General features: G+C 42.9%; 1 protein-coding gene across 1 annotated transcript in view; it reads left to right on the forward strand.

Annotated features, from left to right (window-relative positions):
• The window catches only part of LOC137439289 (cell adhesion molecule DSCAM), a 214,620-nt gene that overhangs the window by 44,214 nt on the left and 142,992 nt on the right, over positions 1-27,414 (forward strand). The window contains exon 4 of the mRNA XM_078768014.1: positions 19,527-19,868. Within this exon, the coding sequence (XP_078624140.1) occupies positions 19,527-19,868 (342 nt within the window). The remainder of the gene's footprint in view (positions 1-19,526; positions 19,869-27,414) is intronic.

Below are 27,414 nucleotides of genomic sequence, written 5' to 3' on the forward strand. Positions count from 1 at the left end.
AGTCATCAGCAAAGAGATAGAGAGGATTTTCCAGAGAGTCAGAGAGATCATTGATGAAGACCATAAAAAGCACAGGGCTCAGAACACTGCCTTGAGGAACAAGAAGGGTAGAAGAGAGAATTCCATTCAGGGCCACACGTTGACTGCGACCAGAAAGGAAGTTTGCAAGCCATGCGTGGGGGTTTCCATGGATACCATAAGAGGAGCATTTGATAAGCAGGGCGGGGTGCCAGACCATATAGAAGGCACGTGATATGTCAAGGGAGACAGCTCTGATTTCCTGTTTGGCATTGAGGACCTCCATCCATTGTTGGGACAGCAGAAGCATTATGTCCAGAGAAGAATGACCTGGTCTGAATCCAAATTGACGATCCGAGATCAAGCCATTGGAGAAGAGGAAGGATTTCATATCCAAAGCAATGATGGAATTCCATGACTTTGCTGATAATTTGGAGCAGACTGATTGGTCTGTAGTTGCAAGGATCTATTTTTGCACCTTTTTTGTGTAAAGCGGTAATGTTGGCTGATTTCCAAACTGATGGCAGATGACCTTGGTCAAAAGAGAGGGTGAAGAGGATAGAGAGACGGTGTGAAAGAGCGGCAGAGCAGGATTTTAGGACCCTTGGGCTGATTCCATCTGGTCTAGTTGCAGAATCAGAGTCGAGGATTGACAGAAACTTCTCCACCTTCTCAGGAGAGAAGGACACAGAGTCCAGGAGCAGCTGGGTTGACTGGGTAAGGTGGGTACAGAGAGAGATGGGTTTGGGACACAAGATTTTGAGGCAAACACAGAGTTGGGGCATTCGGCTTTGTCACGTGCTGTGTCAACTGTGTAGCCATTTGAGGTAAGGTAGGGGGTGGAGGGGGATCAAACACCAGGAACAGATTTGACCAGATGCCACCAGGATTTGGAGGAGGGAGACAGGTTTGAGAGTTCAGTCTTGAGAGTAGAGAGATAGTGCTTCCTGGCTCTCCTGAGGGTAGACACACAAAACACTTTAACAAGCAAATGATCATAAGAACCGATTGGAGCAGAAGAAGAGCAGCAGACATTTGCAGGGAAGTTTGTCATAACCAAGTCTCGAAGAGAAGATGCTCCATTGACTGAGATCCGGGTTGGGAAATTGACAGATTGGTTCAGTTCCAGTGAGTCGCAGAAGTCCTTTGCTGAGATGCCATGGCTGGTGTGAGAGGTACTCTTGAAGAATTCCTAATCCCTACGACTAGAACTCCAACAAAGAAAACTCCAAACTTGGTTCTCACACAAAGTTTATTAAACCTTAAAGGGTTGTTACATGAACGTACCAATTCAAGATATTGACTAACGAATGAACTGACTAATATTTAACGAAGCCTCGTTCTGCTGGTCGTGGCAAAGGCTCCACCGTCTTCTTCTGTGCGCAGATCTTCTCTGGCCAGCGCAGCCTTTTCCTCGAAGTCCCTTTTCTTATATAATAAATGCTTAGTTCCTTATATGAGCATGGAATTCAGGACTCCGCACAGGCTCTCCGGCTCAGACAGTGAGACACTCTGGTTTCTATCTTGGAGAATTCTAAGAGCCTTTTTAGACAGTTGTTATCAGTTAAAATTGTAAAGCACCTTTTTATCTGTTCTTTGTAGGTCACTCCCTCTTGACCTATCTGGAACAGGCATGCACTTAGGTTTCAGTTTTTTTACAGAGTTCCACAGAAAAACACATTTTGGAAAAGAAGTATATGAGAACAAATATATGAGAACATATATTCTGGTATTCTCCCACAATCCCTCAGTTTTTTATTTTTGTTTATATTAATCATTAATCTAAACATCAACCTATTTAATATTCGAACCATAAATTTGGTAATCCAATTTTCCCATACATAAGGCATACACCGTCATTCTGGAAGAATATGATCACAAAACATTTCTCTTTCCATATTAATAATGCAATTCACTTCATTTGCATAAAGCATACAACACTTCACCTTTACCAAAACACAATAATTTCAGTTCACCATTAAAATAATAAAACATCTGCAACATTTGGCAATACGGTCTGCTTCGACACAAATGTTGACTTTTTATTGAAAAGAAGGGGCTGATCACTCGTGTTTGAAATTCAAGTATGAAACATTTTCTTCTGATGTCTTCATGGCACCTACACTATTTTGCGTAGGATTTTCTGCTGTTGTGATAGCTAGGCGGAGTCACAAACTGACCCTGCTCTGCATGTAACATTCTTGCCACTCTTGCTGTGAGCCATAGTAGATTTGAACAAGGCCTTCATCCAATTGTCGTCGACTTGCCTCCTCACTCATCATGAGTATGGAGCAAGTGTTGATGTGATGTTGATTGGCCAGCAAGATGTGGAACAGGGATGCCGGATGCATCCACAATGATGTTGGGACCATGGTACTCAAGATGTCCATGGTCCATACCAGGAGCAACCAGCAGAATCATGCACAGCTGTTATGGAGGAAAAGGCACAGCCGTTCGCTTGTAGCTCCATGCTGGCTCCCCGGAAGTTGGTGAAGTAATGACACACGTCACCGCCTCCCGTAGAAGTTGCAGGTAAAATGTCGTCCTGCAATTGCTGACGTGATGAATGTTTGAGGCATTCGAACAAAAGTAAGTGATCGCCCTTCTTCCATATGTTGCAGTGTGATCCAGGCAAATGGTCACATAAATTTCCCTTGGTGAAGGTAAGCATCCATCTTCAAGTTACAAAGGAGAATGTCTTCATCATTCTTTGAGAAGGAGGGTGTATGCCAAGATTAACTTCATTTTTAGCCACAAATTTTCTTTCTCGAACTTCTTCCCAATTCCGTTAGCACTCCATTTGAGATGTGATCTGGTCTTTCCTTTACTCTGCCACATTTATATCTGCTCGCCACACAGATTGAATCAGATGGGGTACATTGTAACATAAAATCACTATATTTTAACTAATCATGTATATCTTATAACAGCTTCACACGAATAATATTCAAATCAGGTATATTTTCACTACTAAACTAAGAATAACATCCACAATTGCTTTCAGGTTAATATAATTCAAAAATTAAACTCATGCAGTTATTTTAACACTACTGCAAGGAAATAAATGCATTAATAATGAGTGTATATAATTAAAATTACAAACAGGAATATCTAATTCCCAACAAATCTTGCAAACAGCAAACTATGCATAATGTATTATTATCGTAGTCCTCCCCTCTTTTTTCTTTAACAGTGTAACTTATGGTGATATGAGTTCACTGATCTGATAAAACTGACACCATTCACAATGGGTTGGTATCCCCTCATCTTAGCTCTACTGTATTCATTTGCAACATTACTTGATTCAATCTTTTAATCTCAACATTCATGTCGCCATAAAAGTCTTCCCCTTGTGGTTCCACATTTATTTCCTCATTTGTTGCTTCATTTATTTCTTCACGTGGTGCTTCATGCACTATCATAGTGTTATTTGTTATCTTATTCAAACCCACCGTCACTAAGGCTTTTAAGCAAGCCACCACTAAAACTATTGCCAATATAACTACTAATCCAACAAACAAGTTTTGGAGTATCTTAGCTGCCACTCCTCCGAATGTGTTTTCCAACCATGCAAAAGCACCAATTCCCTACGACTAGAACTCCAACAAAGACAACTCCAAACTTGGTTCTCACACAACGTTTATTAAACCTTAAAGGGTTGTTACATGAACGTACCAATTCAAGATATTGACTAACTAATGAACTGACTAATATTTAACGAAGCCTCGTTCTGCCGGTCGTGGCAAAGGCTCCACCGTCTTCTTCTGTGCGCAGATCTTCTCTGGCCAGCGCAGCCTTTTCCTCGAAGTCCCTTTTCTTATCTATCTATAATTCCAGTAATCTCTGTGTGTTTGTTTGTACGTTTGTACGTTTGTACGTTTGTACGTTTGTTTGTTTGTCTGTGACCGCTGTTTCTCGACAACCACGGGTCCGATATACTTGCAACTTGCCAGGTATATTGCTGGGGACCCGAGGATGTGCCTTTTCAAGGTTTGAAATTAATCGGACAAGTACTTACCGAGCTATGGCGATTTAGCCGTTCGCCGTTCGCTTTGGCGTTGCGAATGGACCAAACCATTGCATGTAAATAGAGGGGGGGGGTTCTGTGGTCGTTGCGAATGGACCAAACCATTCATGTAAATAGAGGGGGGGGGGGGGTTCTGTGGTCGTTACTGCCACGTGGTTTCAAAGTTTTTTTTTTTGTTGTTGTTTGCACGCATGTTTTTTTTGCACCCACGTACGGGCACGCCCTAGGATGTTTACACACACACACCCCTACACAATTTTTTTTTTTTTTTTTTTTGGCAAGGAACGGGCACCCACGTACGGGCACGTCCTAGCTTATATATAGTACGGGCATGCCCTAGTATAATAAATGCTTAGTTCCTTATATGAGCATGGAATTCAGGACTCCGCACAGGCTCTCCGGCTCAGACAGTGAGACACTCTGGTTTCTATCTTGGAGAATTATAAGAGCCTTTTTAGACAGTTGTTATCAGTTAAAATGGTAAAGCACCTTTTTATCTGTTCTTTGTAGGTCACTCCCTCTTGACCTATCTGGAACAGGCATGCACTTAGGTTTCAGTTTTTTACAGAGTTCCACAGAAAAACACATTTTGGAAAAGAAGTATATGAGAACAAAATATATGGGAACATATATTCTGGTATTCTCCCACAGTACCCACACCCAGCCAGCTGACATGATGACAATTTAAATCACCACATATGAGGAAGAGAGAGTTGGGATGAGTAGATATGTAGATGTAAGTAACATGGAAGTTGGTCCATGTTGTCAGACAGCGAGATGTAAATGGAGTCATCACTGTTTGGTGGACGGTACAGAACACATATGAAGAAAAGGTGGGAGCGGAGAGGAAGCCGTAGCCAGAGGTACTCCTGGGGGTGGGGTGGAGAGAGGGCAGTGCAAGGAGAGTGAGGAAGAGAGTTTTTGATAAAGATAGCAACCCCACCTTCCGGACGAGGCTCAGGTCTATCATACCGGAGGAGTGAGTAACCAGGAAGAGATATTAAGGAATCAGACATCTTGAAGGAGGAAAGTTTCTGTTAAGCAGATTACGTCTGGTTTGTCAGAAGCAACCTGTATGGAGAGATCAATCAGGTTTGAGCGAAGCCCTCAGATGTTTGAGGTCCATAGGCTCCAAGGAGGGGTTGTTTGATGGGGGGCAGAGCAAAGTAGGAGGTGGAGGTATGAGATAGAAGGAAGAGGAAGTGGGGAGGAGGCAGCTTTGAGGAGGAGCGGGGAAGGGGAGAATTGGAGAAAGATGGTGGGGGTGGGGGGGGGGTGAGATTTGAAGGGGAGGGGTTGGGGGGGAATTTTGAATAGGATGGGTGAGGGGGGAGTTTTGAAGGGTAGGGGGGATGGGGGAGATTTGAAGGGGAGGGGCAAGGGGGGAATTTGGAGGGGAGGGGCGAGGGGGGAGTTTAGGAGAGGAGAGGAGAGGTGAGGAGGGAGGATTGAAAGGGAGGGGTGATGGGGGAGTTTTGAAGGGAGGGGTGATGGGGAGTTTTAAAGGGGAGGGGTGAGGGGGAAGATTTGGAGGGGAGGGGGGAGTTTAGCAGGGGAGGAGGGGAGAATTGAAAGGGAGCGGTGAGGGGGGAGTTTTGGAGGGGAGGAGTGAGGGGGAGTTTAGGAGGGGAGGGGTGAGGGGGGAGTTTATAAAGTGGATGATTAATGAAAAACGAACATTTGTTACAAACTAGGTTTATTGTGATTTTCATGTAAGAGATCCGTTTGAAAATGATAGAGGAGGGGTGCAATGAAGGTGAGTTTAGAGAATGTAGAGAGGAAGAACTGTGAGAGATTAAATATTTTTTTCAAGTGGCATTAATTGAATAGGAAATTGAAAAAGGCCTTTTAAATAGGAAGAAAAACAGCGTGTTGTGATAAACCACTGAATAAAACACTGCAGGGGAAAGTTTAAACATATTTTAATTATATTTGAACAAAACCGTGAAAAACAATCTGGGAAAAGCACCTAAAGTGAGGGCATGGATCTGAGAAAGAAGGATAAAGGGTTGAATGAGTTTGGTGGAAATGAGAGTTGGAAAGCTGAGTATCGGCTGGAGAGGTAGAAGAAAAAGTAGATAAAGGGGGCGGGGTGAGACAACAAGCACGTGGTCATGGGCAGGGTCGCAAGGAGAGACGGAAATAAAAAGTAATTTTTTTTTTGTATTTTAAACGTTTGACAAAAGGTAAGATATTCGGGGGAGTTAGGGGGAGCTTTGCTAATGCTTACATAGGTTTGCGGGTGTCTCCAGTATGGGCGAAAAGAGGAACAGAAGAGTTGAGATGTGCAATTCGCTTGGATGGATTTTGAAAGTTTAAGCAGGAGGTTTTACTGGAAGATGAGGGTTTTCATCCTGGAGGAGATCGGAAGTGAGAGAGCGCAGGGAATCGTATCGGACGATAAATATATGGAAACTATCTAAGAATATAATATAAAAATATATATAACCACCTTTAGAGGCCATTTTTCCCCGCAAAGCGAGGGTTGGCCTTTTTCGGGAACCGTGGTTGTTGTTGTTTTTTGGTCCCGTTTTTGAAGCAATGTTTTACGGCCGGATGCCCTTCCTGACGCCAACCCTTTTTGCCGCCTTTTAACGACAAACAGGGAATTACCAGTGAACTGGTACTCAATTCAGCCGACCTCGGAAGGATGACAGGCTGAGTCAACCCCACTGGCGTTAGTTCAGCGATTGACCAGGATTCAAACCCAGGATCCTAGGATCCTAAGCCGGCACCCTAGCCACTAGCCCAACACCAGGGTTCTAAGATCAGGTATCTAAGAGTATAATATCTAGACATATATATTTTTATATATATATATATATATATATATATATATATATATATATATATATATATATATATATATATATATATATGTATATATGCATATATGTATATATGTATATATATATATATATATATATATATATATATATATATATATATATATATATATATATATATATATGTATATATATGTATATGTATATGTATATATGTATATGTATATGTATATATATGTATATGTATATATATATATATGTATGTATATATATATATATATATATATATATATATATATATATATATATATATATATATATATATATATGTGAAGAATCAGCTCTTCGTTTGCAAAAGAAGTCCACAATAGCCTGGAATGGCGCAGTTTTTTATTAAAGCCAACTTATACGGATCCGGAGGAGACCGACGTCTACAGCAATCTACAGCAAGAACATGCCACGTCAAGCCTTCCTGAAAACACATTGATTCCCAGTCCATTTATATAGGGACACGTTTTATCAGGAAATCTCCGAGGGAACAAACAACACTGGGAGAGGTTCCTCCCACCGTTATCATTCGGGGGAGTCAGCTTTTCCTTATCATTTGGACCAATTGTTTCTCTGGGCTCCGAGAAAACAGAACTGTAACTCACAAAGAGAAGAGTGTATGCTTAGCCAAACAAACCCATATCTATATATATAAAGTAGAGTTGGCCTCTATCTATGATCTCTAAGATCTCGAGAACCCGTGGACGGATTTGCGAGCGGAAAGTACTGTTCGACTCGGGATGGTCCCAGGAATGTCACGGAGACATAAACATTTAAAAAATTTCGGGTTTTAAAATTAGCGTATTATTAGCACTAGCAGAAGAGAGAGGGATTCGAAGGGAGGGAGCGCAGCGCTTCTAGCGCTTCTGACTACAGCACACCTTCTATATATATAAAGTAGAGTTGGCCTCTATCTATGATCTCTAAGATCTCGAGAACCCGTGGACGGATTTGCGAGCGGAAAGTACTGTTCGACTCGGGATGGTCCCAGGAATGTCACGGAGACATAAACATTTAAAAAATTTCGGGTTTTAAAATTAGCGTATTATTAGCACTAGCAGAAGAGAGAGGGATTCGAAGGGAGGGAGCGCAGCGCTTCTAGCGCTTCTGACTACAGCACACCTTCTATATATATAAAGTAGAGTTGGTCCTGATCTATGTATCTATGATCTCTAAGATCTCGAGAACCCGTGGACGGATTTGCGAGCGGAAAGTACTGTTCGACTCGGGATGGTCCCAGGAATGTCACGGAGACATAAACATTTAAAAAATTTCGGGTTTTAAAATTAGCGTATTATTAGCACTAGCAGAAGAGAGAGGGATTCGAAGGGAGGGAGCGCAGCGCTTCTAGCGCTTCTGACTACAGCACACCTTAAAATTTAAAAAACTTCGGGTTTTAAAATTAGTGTGTTACGCGTAATTAGCGCTAGCAGAAGAGGGAGGGAATCTAAGGGAGGGAGCGCAGTGCTCCCTCCAGCGCTTCTGTTAGCGTAATTAGCGTATTTCGGAACGTTAATTTTTCAACTTCATTATTCGGAATCAGTACGTCCCAGAGAACCTTCGTAACGTTAATTTTTCAACTTCATCCGATTGACATGGGACCAACGGCATGTGACAAAGAGTGAAACATACAGGCTACATTTATTTGACGACAATGAGTTCCGACTTCCGACCTCGGTGGGATGACAGGCTGAGTCAACCCCCCTGGTGTGAAGGGGGAGGAGGAGGGGAGGGGGAAGAGAAGGGGAGGGGAACGAGGGGGAAGGGGATGGGAGGGGGGAGGGGGAGGGGGAAGGGGGAGGGGGAGGGGGAAGGGGGAGGGGGGGGAGGGGAAAGGGGGGGGAGGGGGAGGGGAGGGGCCCTTCTTCCCCTGGGCACCCCCGCACCCTTCCCTCCCCCCCTTCCCCTCCCCCCCTCCCCCCCTTCCCCCTCCCCCCCCATTCCCCTCCCCTCCTCTTCCCCCTCCCCTCCTCCTCCCCCGCTTCCCCCCTCCCCCCTCCCCCCCGTTCCCCTCCCCTCCTCTTCCCCCTCCCCTCCTCCTCCCACTCCCGTGCAAAGCCGGGTACCTCTGCTAGTATTTTATGGGTTTGTGTACATGAGTAATCCAAAGCATGTTTATACAGAGTCATGCGTTGCTGAGATTAAAACAAAATATATATAGTTAACGATAGGTTTATGTCATTCTACTGGCATTACGCAAAAACAAGCGCATGTGGGCGTGGTTTTATGACCAGCCTCGAAAAAAGCACACGTATACCATTGTCCAGCATGACCTCATTTTAAATGAAAGCGAAGCAAAAACCTCATTGTAACTCAGGCGTCACTGTCATTAAACAAAACAGTTAATGTTTTTGGCAATTTATCAAAGGATTTATGTCTACGATTCAAGCAGCCTACCTAAGGTTCGAATACATTTTATTAACTCATGAAATAACATTATAGAACAGCATTTTATAACATAGCTTACGTGGTAATACGTCAGTCAACCGGCATTTATAATTGAGCATTAAGCAGTAACAAATCTGAGACCTGACATTCCTTCCTCTTGTCTCGTCGAGACAAAGTATCTCAAGAGACAACGTGCCACATCGGGCTTTATTGAAAAATAATTGTGTAATGCGGGTATTGAAAAAATAATTGTGTAATGCGGGTATCTCCCAAGGGCATATTGTGCGCCCAAAGCGCCTCGCCCGTGCATTTGGCGAACGTGTCGTGTGGTGCGTGCTCGGAGCCTGAGGGCTCAGAACATGAAAGTTCATTAACGTTTCGGATCCACAACGAAGACGTCTGGTCCAGATGAGGTTCTGCTCCGCCAGAGGGTGCATCACTTCCCCTGCGGAACTGGCTCCCCCCACCCTTTGCAGACGCAGTCCTTGCAGATCTTCGAAGTTAATCAACGGTCATGCCCATGAGGTCCCTCACGTGTTGCTGTTCTGGGGAATACAAAATGTCGTCAGTATCTTGTGTCTCAATTTCCTGGTCAGGGTACAGAGCGTAAAAATCCGAATCCGAATCACTTGAAGCAAAGAGATCCGCAACATGTGGATCAAAGAGATCCGAAACATTTGAAGAAAAGAGAGGGACTTCCTTTATGTCAAAGTCTCCCATGGGCGCCTGGTCGGCTTGCGGGTCTAGGATATCCACGTCGGGTCCCTCGACCGCCAGACCCAGTGTCGCAATCAGATCCATAGTTGGGTCGGAAGGGGGCGTGCAGCTGTCCGCTTGTAATACATAAGCAGCGTTAGCCAGTACACGCAAGGGGTTTATAGCACAAGTATCACAGTCATCACATACACCGTTACAGGCAGCAGCCAGTTCCCACATGGGATCCACACAAGTATCACAGTTGCCACAAAATTCAATGCAATTTTCTGGAGCGCCGGTCGCAACTGCCTTGTTGAAGGACCCGTTCAGGTCGACGGCCTCTGTGGTCAGAGCCATAGTTGTTGTCGGCGGCTTCTTCACTTTCCATCCTGTAAAATACTTTCTCATACAGAGGAGGACTAGAGATTTCATTAGTGCCCCCCAAATTACTACCCCGATTATCACAGCCAGTGCGGTCAATAACCACTTCACTATGGTGCCCGTCCATCCCTGGAACCAGTCAGTGAGCCAGCTAAATGTATAAGAATTTTCGCGCGCGATCCGATCGATCCAATAGTATGTCATGAGCCGTAGCGGTGTCGTTTGCCACCTTTTCTAGGGCCAAAGCCAATTTATCTATCCGGAAACTATCCATGACTGTGCCCGCTCCTGGGAAGAAGAAACCAAACACCTTTTCCCATAGACTCCCGTGTAGTTTAGTGGTTCCATCTTCGTTCATGACTGACCTCTTATTACGCCTGTCCAAGGACTTTGGGTCTAGCTCATCCAGTATCTCAACGTCAGGAAGGACTGAACCCAGATAACATGTGCCCCCCCAATTATTTGGTAAATAGGGGTAAGCCTTGTCGCCGCATATAAACATTGTCCCATGGGGTGGGACCAGGTGGGTGGATAAGCACTGGAGTCCCTTTACCACCCCATTAATCCTACTAACCCCCCTAGAGAATGTTATAGCCGTTATGTTGTGGTTGCGTTTATCTTGCAGTACTATTCGTAATGTAATCCCCGAGCTCCCTTGTCCCAGCTTTCCGGGGAGAGTGTAGGCGCATTCTGATTCTCCCATACGCAAGTGGCCGGAACCCTGGAGGCAGACCCTCCCTTTCTGTGGTTTGACCCAGACGGGGGCAGGCCTCTCGGCCACATGGGCAATCATTGACGGGCGATAATTAAATTGTCGATTGCAACTCTTGCCGTTGTCAACCCCTTCTCTTTCCAGCGTGGTGACTAAACATGGGGAATCGATAGGTTGTGAGCAGAGGTCATTGAGGGACAGAGGTAGCACTATCATGTGTATTCCTGTGGTGCCTGCTTGGGGAAAGTGCATGCACGACCAGCAGTGTGTCCTATTTTGAATTGTTGCCACCTCCCTGGCCACTTTCCAATATGTGTTTTCCCCCCTCTTTGGGGCCTTATTCTGGGGGTGTGGCGTGAGTATGTATTCGTTGCATCGTATGTAGTTCTTTTCGCCACCGGCCGCGCCAGGGGTCCAGACGCTGCACCGGACCTGCATAGTCATGCCTTTCTCTAGGCGCGTGCGTGTTTGTAGCTTAAAATCAGGGGTTCCCCATTGGTATCCTGGTTGGGCCAAGGTCTTAATGCTAGCTTGCCCGTCTTCCCGGAACTCTCGTTGCTTTTGTAGTACCATGCCAACGCGTCCAGGCCCTGCCGACGGTGCTAGCCAATTTATGTTCACCCAATTTGTGTGCAGGGCTCTCTGTTCGAAACATGGTAGTGATACTCTTTGTCCCCATGTTACGGTGAGGTGTCGGGTTTCGTTTTCGCATCTGTGGTGTAGTGTCTGGTGCTTGTATGGCCAACTTACAGTGCGTGGCGTGGATCCACGAAGTCTTGCCCTCGCAAAAGACTGCCGTTGGTGTAGTCAGCAACACCTGGACTGGTCCCTTCCACCTTGGTTCCAAGGCGTTCTTGCAGGTGAAGTGCTCCACGAACACCTGGTCTTTTTCCTCTGGTGGAACACCTGATCCACAAGTCTCCTGGGAGCGCCTGGTCTACAGGTCTCCAATTTCCTAATCCACTTTTTTCCAAGTGGATCCAATTTTATTCAATATTCAATTTTTAAATTCAATCCCATTTAATCCAGTCCAATTCAAATTAAATTCCATCCTTCTCTCAGCATCCCATTACCTGTTTCCAACATCAATAAAAATAAAATTATAAAATTAATAAAAAATCAATCATCTCAACTCTCAAATTGAATCAAAAAATAAAAATAAACGAGAATTACTTCAGCGAGAGTTTCAACTAGAATTAACACAAACAAACCACCATTAACCTCCATTAACACAAACAAACCACCATTAACCTCCATTAACCTCCCCCTATTATTTATTTATTTTCACGAATAAACCAATAATAGAAATAACCTGGTCTACTTCCAATTTCAATTCTGGTCAGTTCTGGTGTCTGGTCACACACAATGTTTTCCTCACCCACTGTGATTCGCTCAAAATAGATTCTCACTGTTATGTCTGAAATTCGTCTCATGAAAACCCATTCAAGAGTCCGGTGTGACAGACAGCCAAACACATAGACACGCCGAAGACCCCAGGGTACCCATCAAACTAGCTTGTCCCCAGATCCACAACACAGCGAAACATGTAATTTTACTAAAATAATCACTTACTCATAACTAATACTCATACCACTAATTACTCATAATAACTCATAATTACTTCTGTAATTACTCATGCCAATACTTACTCAAAATAATGTAATATCCCAATCTTCACCCCCTATGCAAATCGAAGCACCCCGGACAACCCACAACCAATATCAACCACTGTAGCCGCCTTCCCCTCCAGGTAGCCACACACAGCCACATACATCTCCCTCCACGTCACACAAGACAACAGCCAACGAGTGTGTCCACCACACAGAAACCTTTGGCAATGCAACAACCGAACTCCCAGACAACCAACAACAAAACCCAATCCATCTCCATGGCTCATCAAGCAGTTCCAACTTAATCCAGCTTCACATACCGATTTCCCCAAAAACTCGTGAAACTTCACCCCCATTTTGGAAAAACCCTGGACTAAACCCTGACACCCTAAATAACTTCAGACCCATCTCCAATCTACCCTTTCTGTCAAAAGTTTTGGAACGTGCTGTGGCCACTCAACTCAAACATCACCACTCTGCCAATAACCTGTATGAAACATCCCAATCCGGATTCTGCTCCAGCCACAGTACTGAAACTGCTCTCCTCAAAATCACCAGCGACCTTTTCTCTCCTCTGATGCCGGCAACCTCAACATTTTCATCCTCCTCACCTCAACGCCTCCTTTGACATCATCAATCACACCATCCTCCTCACCCTGTTTAGACCGGCTTGTGCCTATTAAACCCAAATTAGTTCACCCCCAAGCCTACAAGGACCACCTACAGCACTGCAAAGATGTCCTCTACTCCACCTACTACCCTCAAATTATCCACTCTGGCTCCGGAATCCCAAAAGCACTCTTCTCTACAATAAACAAACTAAATAAACAAACTTTACAACGTGAACAAACTCCTCAGCTCCCTGGATACCACCACCTTGCTCCACACACCTGTTGGTGCACACCTGTGCACTCACACCTGGTGCCACCTGCACCCTCCTTCCTTCCTGGACCATTCATCCAAAGCAAAATTGACAGCATCTACAACAGCTTAATCACCACAATTCACTCCCCCTTAAGGTGTCCCCCAAGGTTCAGTTCTTGGCCCCCTCCTCTTCGTCCTGTACCTATCCCCCCTTGGTCACTTAATCCGTCATGCACCATAGCCAATGCACCATGGTCTCCAATTCCACTGCTTCACCGATGACATCCAGCTTTTTCATCTCCACCAAATCGTGCTCCACCACCACCCACTCTATCCTGACAAACTGCCTAACTGAAATAAAATTCTAGCTTCAGATCAGCTTCCTCGAACTTAACTACGCTAAATCTGAATTAATCTTCATTCCCCCCAACATCGATGGTTTCCCAGTATCCACATCCGGAATCTTGGCATCATCATTGACCAAAACCCTCTCCTTTGAAAAATACACTAAACAGATCATAAAGACCTTAAACCTTAATCATAAAAACTGAAAAATGCTTCGCCATGGAATAGTCCACCACTCATGTAAATAATCATAAGAGTTCTGCGAAACATCTCCATCTTTAAAACTTAGCCAACCAAATTTAAACCACATGTTTTCCCCCCAAAAAACAAGTCACATTCTTTGTATATTGCCAACATTGTTCATCGTTTAAGTATCATCCAGACCTAAATTTTTATAAACCATCAACTTGTAGATGCATTTATTTATATCCCATTAACCCAAGAACTCTCAATTGCTTGGTTATATTTTAGTAATGTCATATATCCATATTTCTTTTCCAAATTGTTCCTGATATACACATTAATCCCATCTGTCTTCGTTTCCAGATGAACTCAAATCAGGAAATCAACACAACTCCTTATTACCTCCAATCAATTCAAAATTAAATCAAACAATTCAAAACCAGATCGGATCAGCGATCAGAAATCACTTTTCCAATCAACACATTCCAAGCAACAATTCATTCAAAGACCAAGCTTAAAAACACAACTCTCATCTTACTGTGACAAATAAGCAACCAACCTACTTCACACTAAACAAATAACTTTTCATCACCCCTTTCTTCTCCACCGCCTCTTACACTTAAACAGATCATAATTACTCACTCATACACTATTGCCCATCACCCAGTTGCCCCAAACCCAAACACAGGTTTGAAATCCCAGTAGGTTGTTCTTCAATCCCAACCATCATGTGATCCCAACATCTCTCCATTTATTTCGTTCCTCATGGGGTTGGTGTTTTATGGCCTTTACCTCTTACCCAATCACACTGCACATTATTCCCCGTCCTTGATGGATAATTTTACATCCAGATGGGCACAGCATCCCATTTTTGGCGACCCAGCCCTAAAACAAGCCCCTGGACTCCTTGCAGGCTGGACCAAAACCCCTGGACCTGCCTCCATGGAACAATGACGCCTAAGCACTCAATTAGCCCTCCCAGTACCAAAGACTTACAATCAGACCGACAGACAGACAAATAACAGAGGCATGTCGCCAGCCCCAGCACAGGACATCCCCTTTCCGGGCAGGCATAATATAATCCACAGCATCGAAATGCCAATTTCTATCCGGGGCCTCGCAAAGCCAAAATCCATGCCTGCGTGCTCCATCATGCAACCCGATCTGTACTCGGTGCGCCCGGCGCCCCCTATAATCAGTGAGTTATAATAACCACAATATCTCTGGCACCCAACTCGTGATACCACAATTTAATCCACGTTACTTGCATCTCTTCATCCTCACAAATGTCCTCCATTTAACGTGACTCAAATCCATCTCAAATCCCCACCGCTCGGCCCGGTTAAATTAAATTCCAAGCGTACTGTATTCTCTGTCCACTAATTATGTACATGATTTTGGTTTTACCCACAATATAATGTCCCGATATTCTCCAGATTTAAGTCCTATATATCCTGTCGTTAAAGCAACACCCTGTAGACTGACTCCGCCTGTCGTTCTTCCAAGGTTAGTGAATTACCTCTGACCTTTCCCTTGCATATCTCGAACAAAGGTCAACTAAACTTTAAAAGGTCAAACTTCGAATTGGGGTAACCAGCGTTTTATTTTTCCGCAAATAATACAAGTCCGGCGACAATGGACAAATGACCATTAATGTGGCTCTACATAGCATAATGCTAACTTCTACGAATCCAACAACCGTCACAATCCGTCCAGGGACTTCCGTACGTGCTCTACAATGCAGCACCTCTCTACCTGGTGCACACCTTTCGCACATCCTTCCTCGTTCGCACAACGCTTCATCAACACACCTCCTCGCGCCCACACCTTGGCACAAGCCACACCACATACCGACAGTTGAAACCTCAACCGTCCTCCTTCCTCGGATCAGCGTTCTGTTGAAAACGTGACATTTCTGTTCAAATTATTGAATTTCCAAATACTCTCCCTGCAGCGCCCGTGAGGCAGCTTGTCCCACATTATCTGCCTCCAGACCCATATGCGTTTTAATAACTTAACCTTATCAGCATCGTTCGCCAGCATACCCTTTGTCCGGCGCATCGATCATCCCAAATGCTTCGATGCATCTTCCAGCCGCCACTCCGCACTGTACCTTACTGTATGAACAAGACTTTTTGGCTCCGGAAATTAATTACTCTGTCTTGAAATCGTTTAATTTAACCATCTTAAATAAATCCATCCATCTATCCATCTTATAAATCCATCTTAAATAAAAATCCATCTTATAAGTAACGGATTCGTCCTGTGACATTGCCTGGCATATATGTCGCAGCCGGCCACTATTCCGACATGGCTCATGACTCATGTCTAATTCTGACAAGAAGATGAAGGATGAAGGACATGACATGAAGAAGAAGATTCTGACAAGATACTGACATGTGAACGTCCGACATCCAGCAAAGTCGAAATGACCCACAATGCATTTGGGCACACACTTCCTCTGAGAGTGGGCGAGTTATCGCCGGCACTCTGAGCAACCTCATCGCACCCGACCCCAAAATGCACTATATGACACCAATTTCAAAGGTGAGCTGCCTCAGCGATACATCCCACACATACAATCCACAATATCTGCCATTGAATGAACTCTTCAATTCAAGTAAAACACACATATTGATTCGAATTCTGCAACCATCTCCAAGAAACCGCTTCATATCAACAGTAGATCGACAAGGGCACTCCGGGTGCTTTCCTGACCCGATTTATATCAATTCGCTTCCCAAACAACTCCCAAACAGATGAAAATCCGGACTCAGTTCAGGACCTCGCCTGTTCTCTCGGATAGACGTTAAAATGGACATTCCCGGCCTGAATTTCCCCCAAGTCGAGCAGATCGCTTACAAAGTTTCACACCGAAACCCTCTGCTTTGCACATGACACACAGACAAACACATTGGCCAGACACACACGTCAATTAACATCCCAATATACATTCATTCCTCATTCATGTTACGTCTCTCATTCAAGGGAAAGGATTTTTTGGGACGGGTTTGGACGGGGGGTGGGTTGAGGTGGAAAGGGGAGGCAGGGCGGGGGGTGTTGGGGTGTTGCCTAGAGCCCCGGGGCTGAGCTCAGGTCTTGGGGGGGGGGGGTTGGGGGCATGGTGGCTACCTCCCCTTTCGCGGGGTCTTGGTCCGGATTATGGACGAGCGGCATTAGCCGCTGATTTGCTTGCTTAACTACCTCCTTAATTGTTTCACCTGGCCCATTTCCTGTGAGCTTATTTATTTTCTCTTGTCCACCAGGTCCTGGCCTGCTTCTATCTGGACCTCTTGTCTAGAACTTCCTGGCTTGACCTCGTAGTTGTCACTACCTTCTTGTCAAACCTATGGTACCTGCGCATTTCCCTTTTCCTGGCCATGTCCCTTTGGCCTTCTAAGTTAACCTATGGCCTTTTATCTAAGTTTAGCCACAGCCCTTTGTTCCCTGGCATGCAATGGCATACCCCATCTTGTCTCTGGGCTGTTCCTTCCTGGAAAAATCTTGGCCACCTGGTTTCAGCCTATATGGCTGTCCGACCTCATTTTCCCCTCCTGGTGCTAACTGTAACTTTAAGCTTCCTGTTAAATCCTTACTGATATCCTGCGCAAAATCTATCCTTAGCTTTTTACCCTTAATGTTTATCCAGCGCAAATATTGTAACGTTACTCTTACTATCCTTACTTGTTTATCCTGGCTTTAACAAAGCTACGTCATTCTGAGGCCTAAATGAGCCTCTACTTACAATTTCTGTTCGAGTGCAGACAGCGGGGAAGACAAGGAGACTGAACCCGCTCGAAGGAGGAAGGTACGAATTTGGAATAATAGCCCTCTGATATAAAACAACTCCCACCTTTAATCAAATCAACGTGCCGGCGCCGGCCTCAGGTCAGCCTTCCTCCTGTCCCTCGGGCTCCGTTTCCCGTCCTCCGCGTCTGTTGACACCCCACTCCTGGTACCATCTGTGAAGAATCAGCTCTTCGTTTGCAAAAGAAGTCCACAATAGCCTGGAATGGCGCAGTTTTTTATTAAAGCCAACTTATACGGATCCGGAGGAGACCGACGTCTACAGCAATCTACAGCAAGAACATGCCACGTCAAGCCTTCCTGAAAACACATTGATTCCCAGTCCATTTATATAGGGACACGTTTTATCAGGAAATCTCCGAGGGAACAAACAACACTGGGAGAGGTTCCTCCCACCGTTATCATTCGGGGGAGTCAGCTTTTCCTTATCATTTGGACCAATTGTTTCTCTGGGCTCCGAGAAAACAGAACTGTAACTCACAAAGAGAAGAGTGTATGCTTAGCCAAACAAACCCATATATTTTATGGGTTTGTGTACATGAGTAATCCAAAGCATGTTTATACAGAGTCATGCGTTGCTGAGATTAAAACAAAATATATATAGTTAACGATAGGTTTATGTCATTCTACTGGCATTACGCAAAAACAAGCGCATGTGGGCGTGGTTTTATGACCAGCCTCGAAAAAAGCACACGTATACCATTGTCCAGCATGACCTCATTTTAAATGAAAGCGAAGCAAAAACCTCATTGTAACTCAGGCGTCACTGTCATTAAACAAAACAGTTAATGTTTTTGGCAATTTATCAAAGGATTTATGTCTACGATTCAAGCAGCCTACCTAAGGTTCGAATACATTTTATTAACTCATGAAATAACATTATAGAACAGCATTTTATAACATAGCTTACGTGGTAATACGTCAGTCAACCGGCATTTATAATTGAGCATTAAGCAGTAACAAATCTGAGACCTGACATATATATATATATATATATACATACACACACACACACACACAGTACTGTATAAAAGAAAGAGACTGTGATGTGAGAGCAACAGGTGCAGTTCTACTTCTAAGTCGATCATCACAAAGTAAGCTTCTGTCAACCTACGAGCATCTTCTCTTTTAGAATTCAACTATCTTTTCATAGTCACACTGTGGTTGCATTTGTCCACCTCCGATAAAAACCACCTTTAGAGGCCATTTTTCCCCGCAAAGCGGGGGTTGGCCTTTTTCGGGAACCGTGGTTGTTGTTGTTTTTCGGTCCCCTATTTGAAGCAATGTTTTACGGCCGGATGCCCTTCCTGACGCCAACCCTTTTTGCCGCCTTTAACGACAAACAGGGAATTACCAGTGAACTGGTACTCAATTAGCCGACCTCGGAAGGATGACAGGCTGAGTCAACCCCCCTGGCGTTAATTCAGCGATCGACCGGGATTCGAACCCAGGATCCTTGGATCCTAAGCCGGCACCCTCGCCGCTAGCCCAACACCAGTTGCACTGCATTATTTTCCAAGGGCAATAAGTACCACCTGTATTTTAATATTATTCTGCATCCCTATTCTTAACATTCTCCATTTTCTGTGAAATGATTCTCTTTGTCTACCTTGTTTGTTGTTTTACTTGTTTCCACCAACCACCCTTTTTCTCTTTCCTAGAGGTAAAAGATTCATCCCCAGTGATCCTCGATCGTCCACCTGCTTCGATATCCATCTCATCCAGTTCAAACATTCGACTTCCCTGCCTCGCCTCCGCTTATCCCGCACCGCTATACCGCTGGCTCCATGGAGGCCGGGCCCTTTCTGGGGGAGTCGGATGGCGAGCTAACCGTGGAGATTTGCCAAGTGGTGCTGGTGGAGGGGCTGGAAGCAGAGAAGGTCGTGGTGGTGACGGGGCTTTGATTTTGGAGTCTGTTGATGCTCAGCATTCTGGAACATATCAGTGTGAAGTATGGAATGGATATGGAGTTGCCATGGCTACAGTAGAACTTTATGTCACTGGTAGGTAAAAGAGCTGAGAAGCTATTATTTCCCCTCTTTTAAAATATTTTTTTATGAGCAATGCATTTAGTCCTCAATTTGCATATTTATAGAATTTTTTTTTTAGCTCTTTTGCAGAGATTGAGGCTCATAGATGAGCTGATTGACAGAGGAGGAAAACTGCCACACAAAGGAGTGGAAGGGCTTGACGTACAAGGGAGGATGGAGGAATATGGAAGGAAGGAACATGAGCAGCATAAGTCAGCAGACAATGGAACCGAGTGGGTTGAGATAATAAACGTGTAAGCAGACAGGAAGAGCTAACAAACAAAGTAAATGTAGAGAGGATAGTCTCTGTGAGTCGATAGGAGACAATAGTCACTGTTGGTGGGCAGAAGACAACAGTCTGTATGGGTCGATAGAAGACAATAGTTTGTATGGATCGATAGAAGACAATAGTCTGTATGGGTCGATAGAAGACAATCGTTTGTATGGGTCGATAGAAGACAATAGTCTGTATGGGTCGAATGGAGACAATAGTCTGTATGGGGCGATAGGAGACAATAGTCTGTGTGGGTCGACAGAAGACAATAGTCTGTATGGGTCGATAGGAGACAATAGTCTGTATGGGTCGATAGGAGACAATAGTCTCTATGGGTCGATAGGAGACAATAGTCTGTGTGGGTCGATAGGAAGATAATAGTCTGTATGGGTCGATAGAAGAAAATCGTCTGCATGGGTCGAATGGAGACAATCATCTGTAAGGGTCGATAGGAGACAATAGTCTGTGTGGGTCAAATGGAGATTAATCGTCTGTATGGGTCGATAGGAGATAATAGTCGGTATGCATAGATAGAAGACAACAGTCTGTATGGGTCGAATGGAGACAATAGTCTGTGTGGGTCGATAGGAGACAATAGTCTGGATGGGTCAAAAGGAGATAATAGTCTGTATGGGTCTACAGGAGACAACAGTCTGTATGGGTTGATAGGAGACAATCGTCTATATGGGTCGATAGGAGACAATAGTCTGTATGGGTCGATAGGACACAATAGTCTGTATGGGTCTGTAGGAGACAATAGTCTGTATGGGTCGATAGGAGACAATAGTCCGGAAGGGTCGATAGGAGACAATCGTCTGTATGGGTCAATAGGAGACAATAGTCTGTATGGGTCGATAGGAGACAATAGTCTGTATGGGTCGATAGGAGACAATAGTCTGGATGGGTCGAGAGGAGACAATAGTCTGGATGGGTCGATAGGAGACAATAGTCTGGATGGGTCGATAGGAGACAATCGTCTGGATGGGTCGATAGGCGACAATAGTCTGTGTGGGTCAAAAGGAGACGATAGTAGGTGTGGGTGGATAGGAGATGATAATGTGTGTGTGGATAGGAGAGGATAATGTGTGTGTGGATAAAAAAAACCACCGTTTAGAGGCCATTTTTCCCCGCAAAGCGGGGGTTGGCCTTTTCGGGGACCGTGGTAGTTGTTGTTTTTTGGTCCCCTTTTTGAAGCAATGTTTTACGGCCGGATGCCCTTCCTGACGCCAACCCTTTTTGCCACCTTCAACGACAAACAGGGAATTACCAGTGAACTGGTACTCAATTAGCCGACCTCGGAAGGATGACAGGCTGAGTCAACCCCCCTGGTGTTAATTCAGCGATCGACCGCGATTCGAACCCAGGATCCTAGGATCCTAAGCCGGCACCCTAGCCGCTAGCCCAACACCAGGGATCTGTGTGTGGATATGAGATGATAATGTGTGTGTGGATAGGAGATGATAATGTGTGTGTGGATATAAGATGATAATGTGTGTGTGGATATGAGATGATAATGTGTATGTGGATAGGAGATGATAATGTGTGTGTGGATAGGAGATGATAATGTGTATGTGGATAGGAGATGATAATGTGTATGTGGATAGGAGATGATAATGTGTATGTGGATAGGAGATGATAATGTGTGTGTGGATATGAGATGATAATGTGTGTGTGGATATGAGATGATAATGTGTATGTGGATATGAGATGATAATGTGTATGTGGATAGGAGATGATAATGTGTGTGTGGATATGAGATGATAATGTGTATGTGGATATGAGATGATAATGTGTATGTGGATATGAGATGATAATGTGTGTGTGGATATGAGATGATAATGTGTGTGTGGATATGAGATGATAATGTGTATGTGGATATGAGATGATAATGTGTATGTGGATAGGAGATGATAATGTGTGTGTGGATATGAGATGATAATGTGTGTGTGGATATGAGATGATAATGTGTATGTGGATATGAGATGATAATGTGTATGTGGATAGGAGATGATAATGTGTGTGTGGATATGAGATGATAATGTGTGTGTGGATATGAGATGATAATGTGTGTGTGGATATGAGATGATAATGTGTATGTGGATATGAGATGATAATGTGTATGTGGATAGGAGATGATAATGTGTGTGTGGATATGAGATGATAATGTGTGTGTGGATATGAGATGATAATGTGTGTGTGGATATGAGATGATAATGTGTATGTGGATATGAGATGATAATGTGTATGTGGATAGGAGATGATAATGTGTGTGTGGATATGAGATGATAATGTGTATGTGGATAGGAGATGATAATGTGTATGTGGATATGAGATGATAATGTGTATGTGGATAGGAGATGATAATGTGTATGTGGATAGGAGATGATAATGTGGATATGAGATGATAATGTGTGTGTGGATAGGAGATGATAATGTGTATGTGGATAGGAGATGATAATGTGTGTGTGGATATGAGATGATAATGTGTGTGTGGATAGGAGATGATAATGTGTATGTGGATAGGAGATGATAATGTGTATGTGGATAGGAGATGATAATGTGTGTGTGGATATGAGATGATAATGTGTGTGTGGATAGGAGATGATAATGTGTATGTGGATAGGAGATGATAATGTGTGTGTGGATAGGAGATGATAATGTGTGTGTGGATATGAGATGATAATGTGTGTGTGGATATGAGATGATAATGTGTGTGTGGATAGGAGATGATAATGTGTATGTGGATAGGAGATGATAATGTGTGTGTGGATAGGAGATGATAATGTGTATGTGGATAGGAGATGATAATGTGTATGTGGATATGAGATGATAATGTGTGTGTGGATAGGAGATGATAATGTGTATGTGGATAGGAGATGATAATGTGTGTGTGGATAGGAGATGATAATGTGTGTGTGGATAGGAGATGATAATGTGTATGTGGATAGGAGATGATAATGTGTGTGTGGATAGGAGATGATAATGTGTATGTGGATAGGAGATGATAATGTGTGTGTGGATAGGAGATGATAATGTGTGTGGATATGAGATGATAATGTGTGTGTGGATATGAGATGATAATGTGTGTGTGGATAGGAGATGATAATGTGTGTGGATAGGAGATGATAATGTGTATGTGGATAGGAGATGATAATGTGTGTGTGGATAGGAGATGATAATGTGTGTGTGGATAGGAGATGATAATGTGTATGTGGATAGGAGATGATAATGTGTGTGTGGATAGGAGATGATAATGTGTATGTGGATAGGAGATGATAATGTGTGTGTGGATAGGAGATGATAATGTGTGTGTGGATATGAGATGATAATGTGTGTGTGGATATGAGATGATAATGTGTGTGTGGATATGACATGATAATGTGTATGTGGATAGGAGATGATAATGTGTATGTGGATATGAGATGATAATGTGTGTGTGGATATGAGATGATAATGTGTGTGTGGATATGAGATGATAATGTGGATATGAGATGATAATGTGTGTGTGGATATGAGATGATATGTGGATAGGAGATGATAATGTGTATGTGGATAGGAGATGATAATGTGTGTGTGGATAGGAGATGATAATGTGGATAGGAGATGATAATGTGTATGTGGATAGGAGATGATAATGTGTGTGTGGATATGAGATGATAATGTGTATGTGGATAGGAGATGTTAATGTGTATGTGGATAGAGATGATAATGTGTATGTGGATATGAGATGAATGTGTGTGTGGATAGGAGATGATAATGTGTATGTGGATAGGAGATGATAATGTGTATGTGGATAGGAGATGATAATGTGTGTGTGGATAGGAGATTGATATTGTGGATAGGAGATGATAATGTGTATGTGGATAGGAGATGATAATGTGTGTGTGGATAGGAGATGATAATGTGGATAGGAGATGATAATGTGTATGTGGATAGGAGATGATAATGTGTGTGTGGATAGGAGATGATAATGTGTATGTGGATAGGAGATGATAATGTGTATGTGGATAGGAGATGATAATGTGTGTGTGGATAGGAGATGATAATGTGTATGTGGATAGGAGATGATAATGTGTATGTGGATAGGATGATAATGTGTGTGTGGATAGGAGATGATAATGTGGATAGGAGATGATAATGTGTGTGTGGATAGGAGATGATAATGTGGATAGGAGATGATAATGTGTATGTGGATAGGAGATGATAATGTGTGTGTGGATATGAGATGATATGTGGATAGGAGATGATAATGTGTATGTGGATAGGAGATGATATGTGTGTGTGGATAGGAGTTGATATGTGGATAGGAGATGATAATGTGTATGTGGATAGGAGATGATAATGTGTGTGTGGTAGGAGATGATAATGTGTGATGTGGATAGGAGATGATAATGTGTATGTGGATATGAGATGATAATGTGTGTGTGGATAGGAGATGATAATGTGTATGTGGATAGGAGATGATATGTGTATGTGGATATGAGATGATAATGTGTGTGTGGATATGAGATGATAATGTGTGTGTGGATAGGAGATGAATGTGGTATGAGATGATAATGTGTGTGTGGATAGGAGATGATAATGTGTATGTGGATAGGAGATGATAATGTGTGTGTGGATAGGAGATGATAATGTGTGTGTGGATAGGAGATGATAATGTGTATGTGGATAGGAGATGATAATGTGTATGGGTGGATAGGAGGATGATAATGTGTATGTGGATATGAGATGTTATGTGTATGTGGATAGGAGATGATAATGTGTATGTGGATATGAGATGATAATGTGTATGTGGATAGGAGATGATATGTGTATGTGGATAGGAGATGATAATGTGTATGTGGATATGAGATGATAATGTGTATGTGGATAGGAGATGATAATGTGTATGTGGATAGGAGATGATAATGTGTATGTGGATAGGGAGATGATAATGTGTATGTGGATATGAGATGATAATGTTGTGATGGTGTGGATAGGAGATGATAATGTGTATGTGGTAGGAGATGATAATGTGTATGTGGATAGGAGATGATAATGTGTATGTGGATAGGAGATGATAATGTGTATGGTGGATTGAGATGATAATGTGTATGTGGATATGAGATGATAATGTGTATTGTGGATAGGAGATGATATGTGTATGTGGATAGGGTTGATAATGTGTTGTGGAATGAGTGATATGTGTGTGGATAGGTGATGATTTGTGTTGTGGATAGGAGATGATATGTGTATGTGGATAGGAGATGATAATGTGTGTGTGGATAGGAGATGATAATGTGATGGGTGAATGTGTATGTGGATAGGAGATGATAATGTGTGTGTGGATAGGAGATGATAATGTTGGGATAGGAGATGATAATGTGTATGTGGATAGGAGATGATATGTGTGTGTGGATAGGAGATGATAATGTGTGATGTGGGATAGGAGATGATAGGATAGGAGATGATAATGTGTATGTGGATAGGAGATGATAATGTGTGTGTGGATAGGAGATGATAATGTGTATGTGGATAGGAGATGATAATGTGTATGTGGATAGGAGATGATAATGTGTGTGTGGATAGGAGATGATAATGTGGATAGGAGATGATAATGTGTATGTGGATAGGAGATGATAATGTGTGTGTGGATAGGAGATGATAATGTGGATAGGAGATGATAATGTGTATGTGGATAGGAGATGATAATGTGTGTGTGGATATGAGATGATAATGTGGGATAGGAGATGATAATGTGTATGTGGATAGGAGATGATAATGTGTGTGTGGATAGGAGATGATAATGTGGATAGGAGATGATAATGTGTATGTGGATAGGAGATGATAATGTGTGTGTGGATAGGAGATGATAATGTGTATGTGGATAGGAGATGATAATGTGTATGTGGATATGAGATGATAATGTGTGTGTGGATAGGAGATGATAATGTGTATGTGGATAGGAGATGATAATGTGTATGTGGATATGAGATGATAATGTGTGTGTGGATATGAGATGATAATGTGTGTGTGGATAGGAGATGATAATGTGGATATGAGATGATAATGTGTGTGTGGATAGGAGATGATAATGTGTATGTGGATAGGAGATGATAATGTGTATGTGGATAGGAGATGATAATGTGTATGTGGATATGAGATGATAATGTGTATGTGGATATGAGATGATAATGTGTGTGTGGATATGAGATGATAATGTGGATATGAGATGATAATGTGTGTGTGGATAGGAGATGATAATGTGTATGTGGATAGGAGATGATAATGTGTGTGTGGATAGGAGATGATAATGTGTATGTGGATAGGAGATGATAATGTGTGTGTGGATAGGAGATGATAATGTGGATATGAGATGATAATGTGTGTGTGGATAGGAGATGATAATGTGTATGTGGATAGGAGATGATAATGTGTGTGTGGATATGAGATGATAATGTGTATGTGGATAGGAGATGATAATGTGTGTGTGGATAGGAGATGATAATGTGTGTGTGGATAGGAGATGATAATGTGTATGTGGATAGGAGATGATAATGTGTATGTGGATAGGAGATGATAATGTGTATGTGGATATGAGATGATAATGTGTGTGTGGAGATGAGATGATAATGTGTGTGTGGATATGAGATGATAATGTGTATGTGGATAGGAGATGATAATGTGTATGTGGATATGAGATGATAATGTGTATGTGGATAGGAGATGATAATGTGTATGTGGATATGAGATGATAATGTGTATGTGGATAGGAGATGATAATGTGTATGTGGATATGAGATGATAATGTGTGTGTGGATATGAGATGATAATGTGTATGTGGATAGGAGATGATAATGTGTGTGTGGATATGAGATGATAATGTGTATGTGGATAGGAGATGATAATGTGTATGTGGATATGAGATGATAATGTGTATGTGGATAGGAGATGATAATGTGTATGTGGATATGAGATGATAATGTGTATGTGGATAGGAGATGATAATGTGTATGTGGATATGAGATGATAATGTGTATGTGGATAGGAGATGATAATGTGTATGTGGATAGGAGATGATAATGTGTATGTGGATATGAGATGATAATGTGTATGTGGATATGAGATGATAATGTGTATGTGGATATGAGATGATAATGTGTATGTGGATAGGAGATGATAATGTGTGTGTGGATATGAGATGATAATGTGTGTGTGGATATGAGATGATAATGTGTATGTGGATAGGAGATGATAATGTGTATG

This window comes from Myxine glutinosa, chromosome 14 (genome assembly GCF_964187855.1).
Source record: "Myxine glutinosa chromosome 14, kmMyxGlut1.1, whole genome shotgun sequence".
NCBI lineage: Eukaryota > Metazoa > Chordata > Myxini > Myxiniformes > Myxinidae > Myxine > Myxine glutinosa.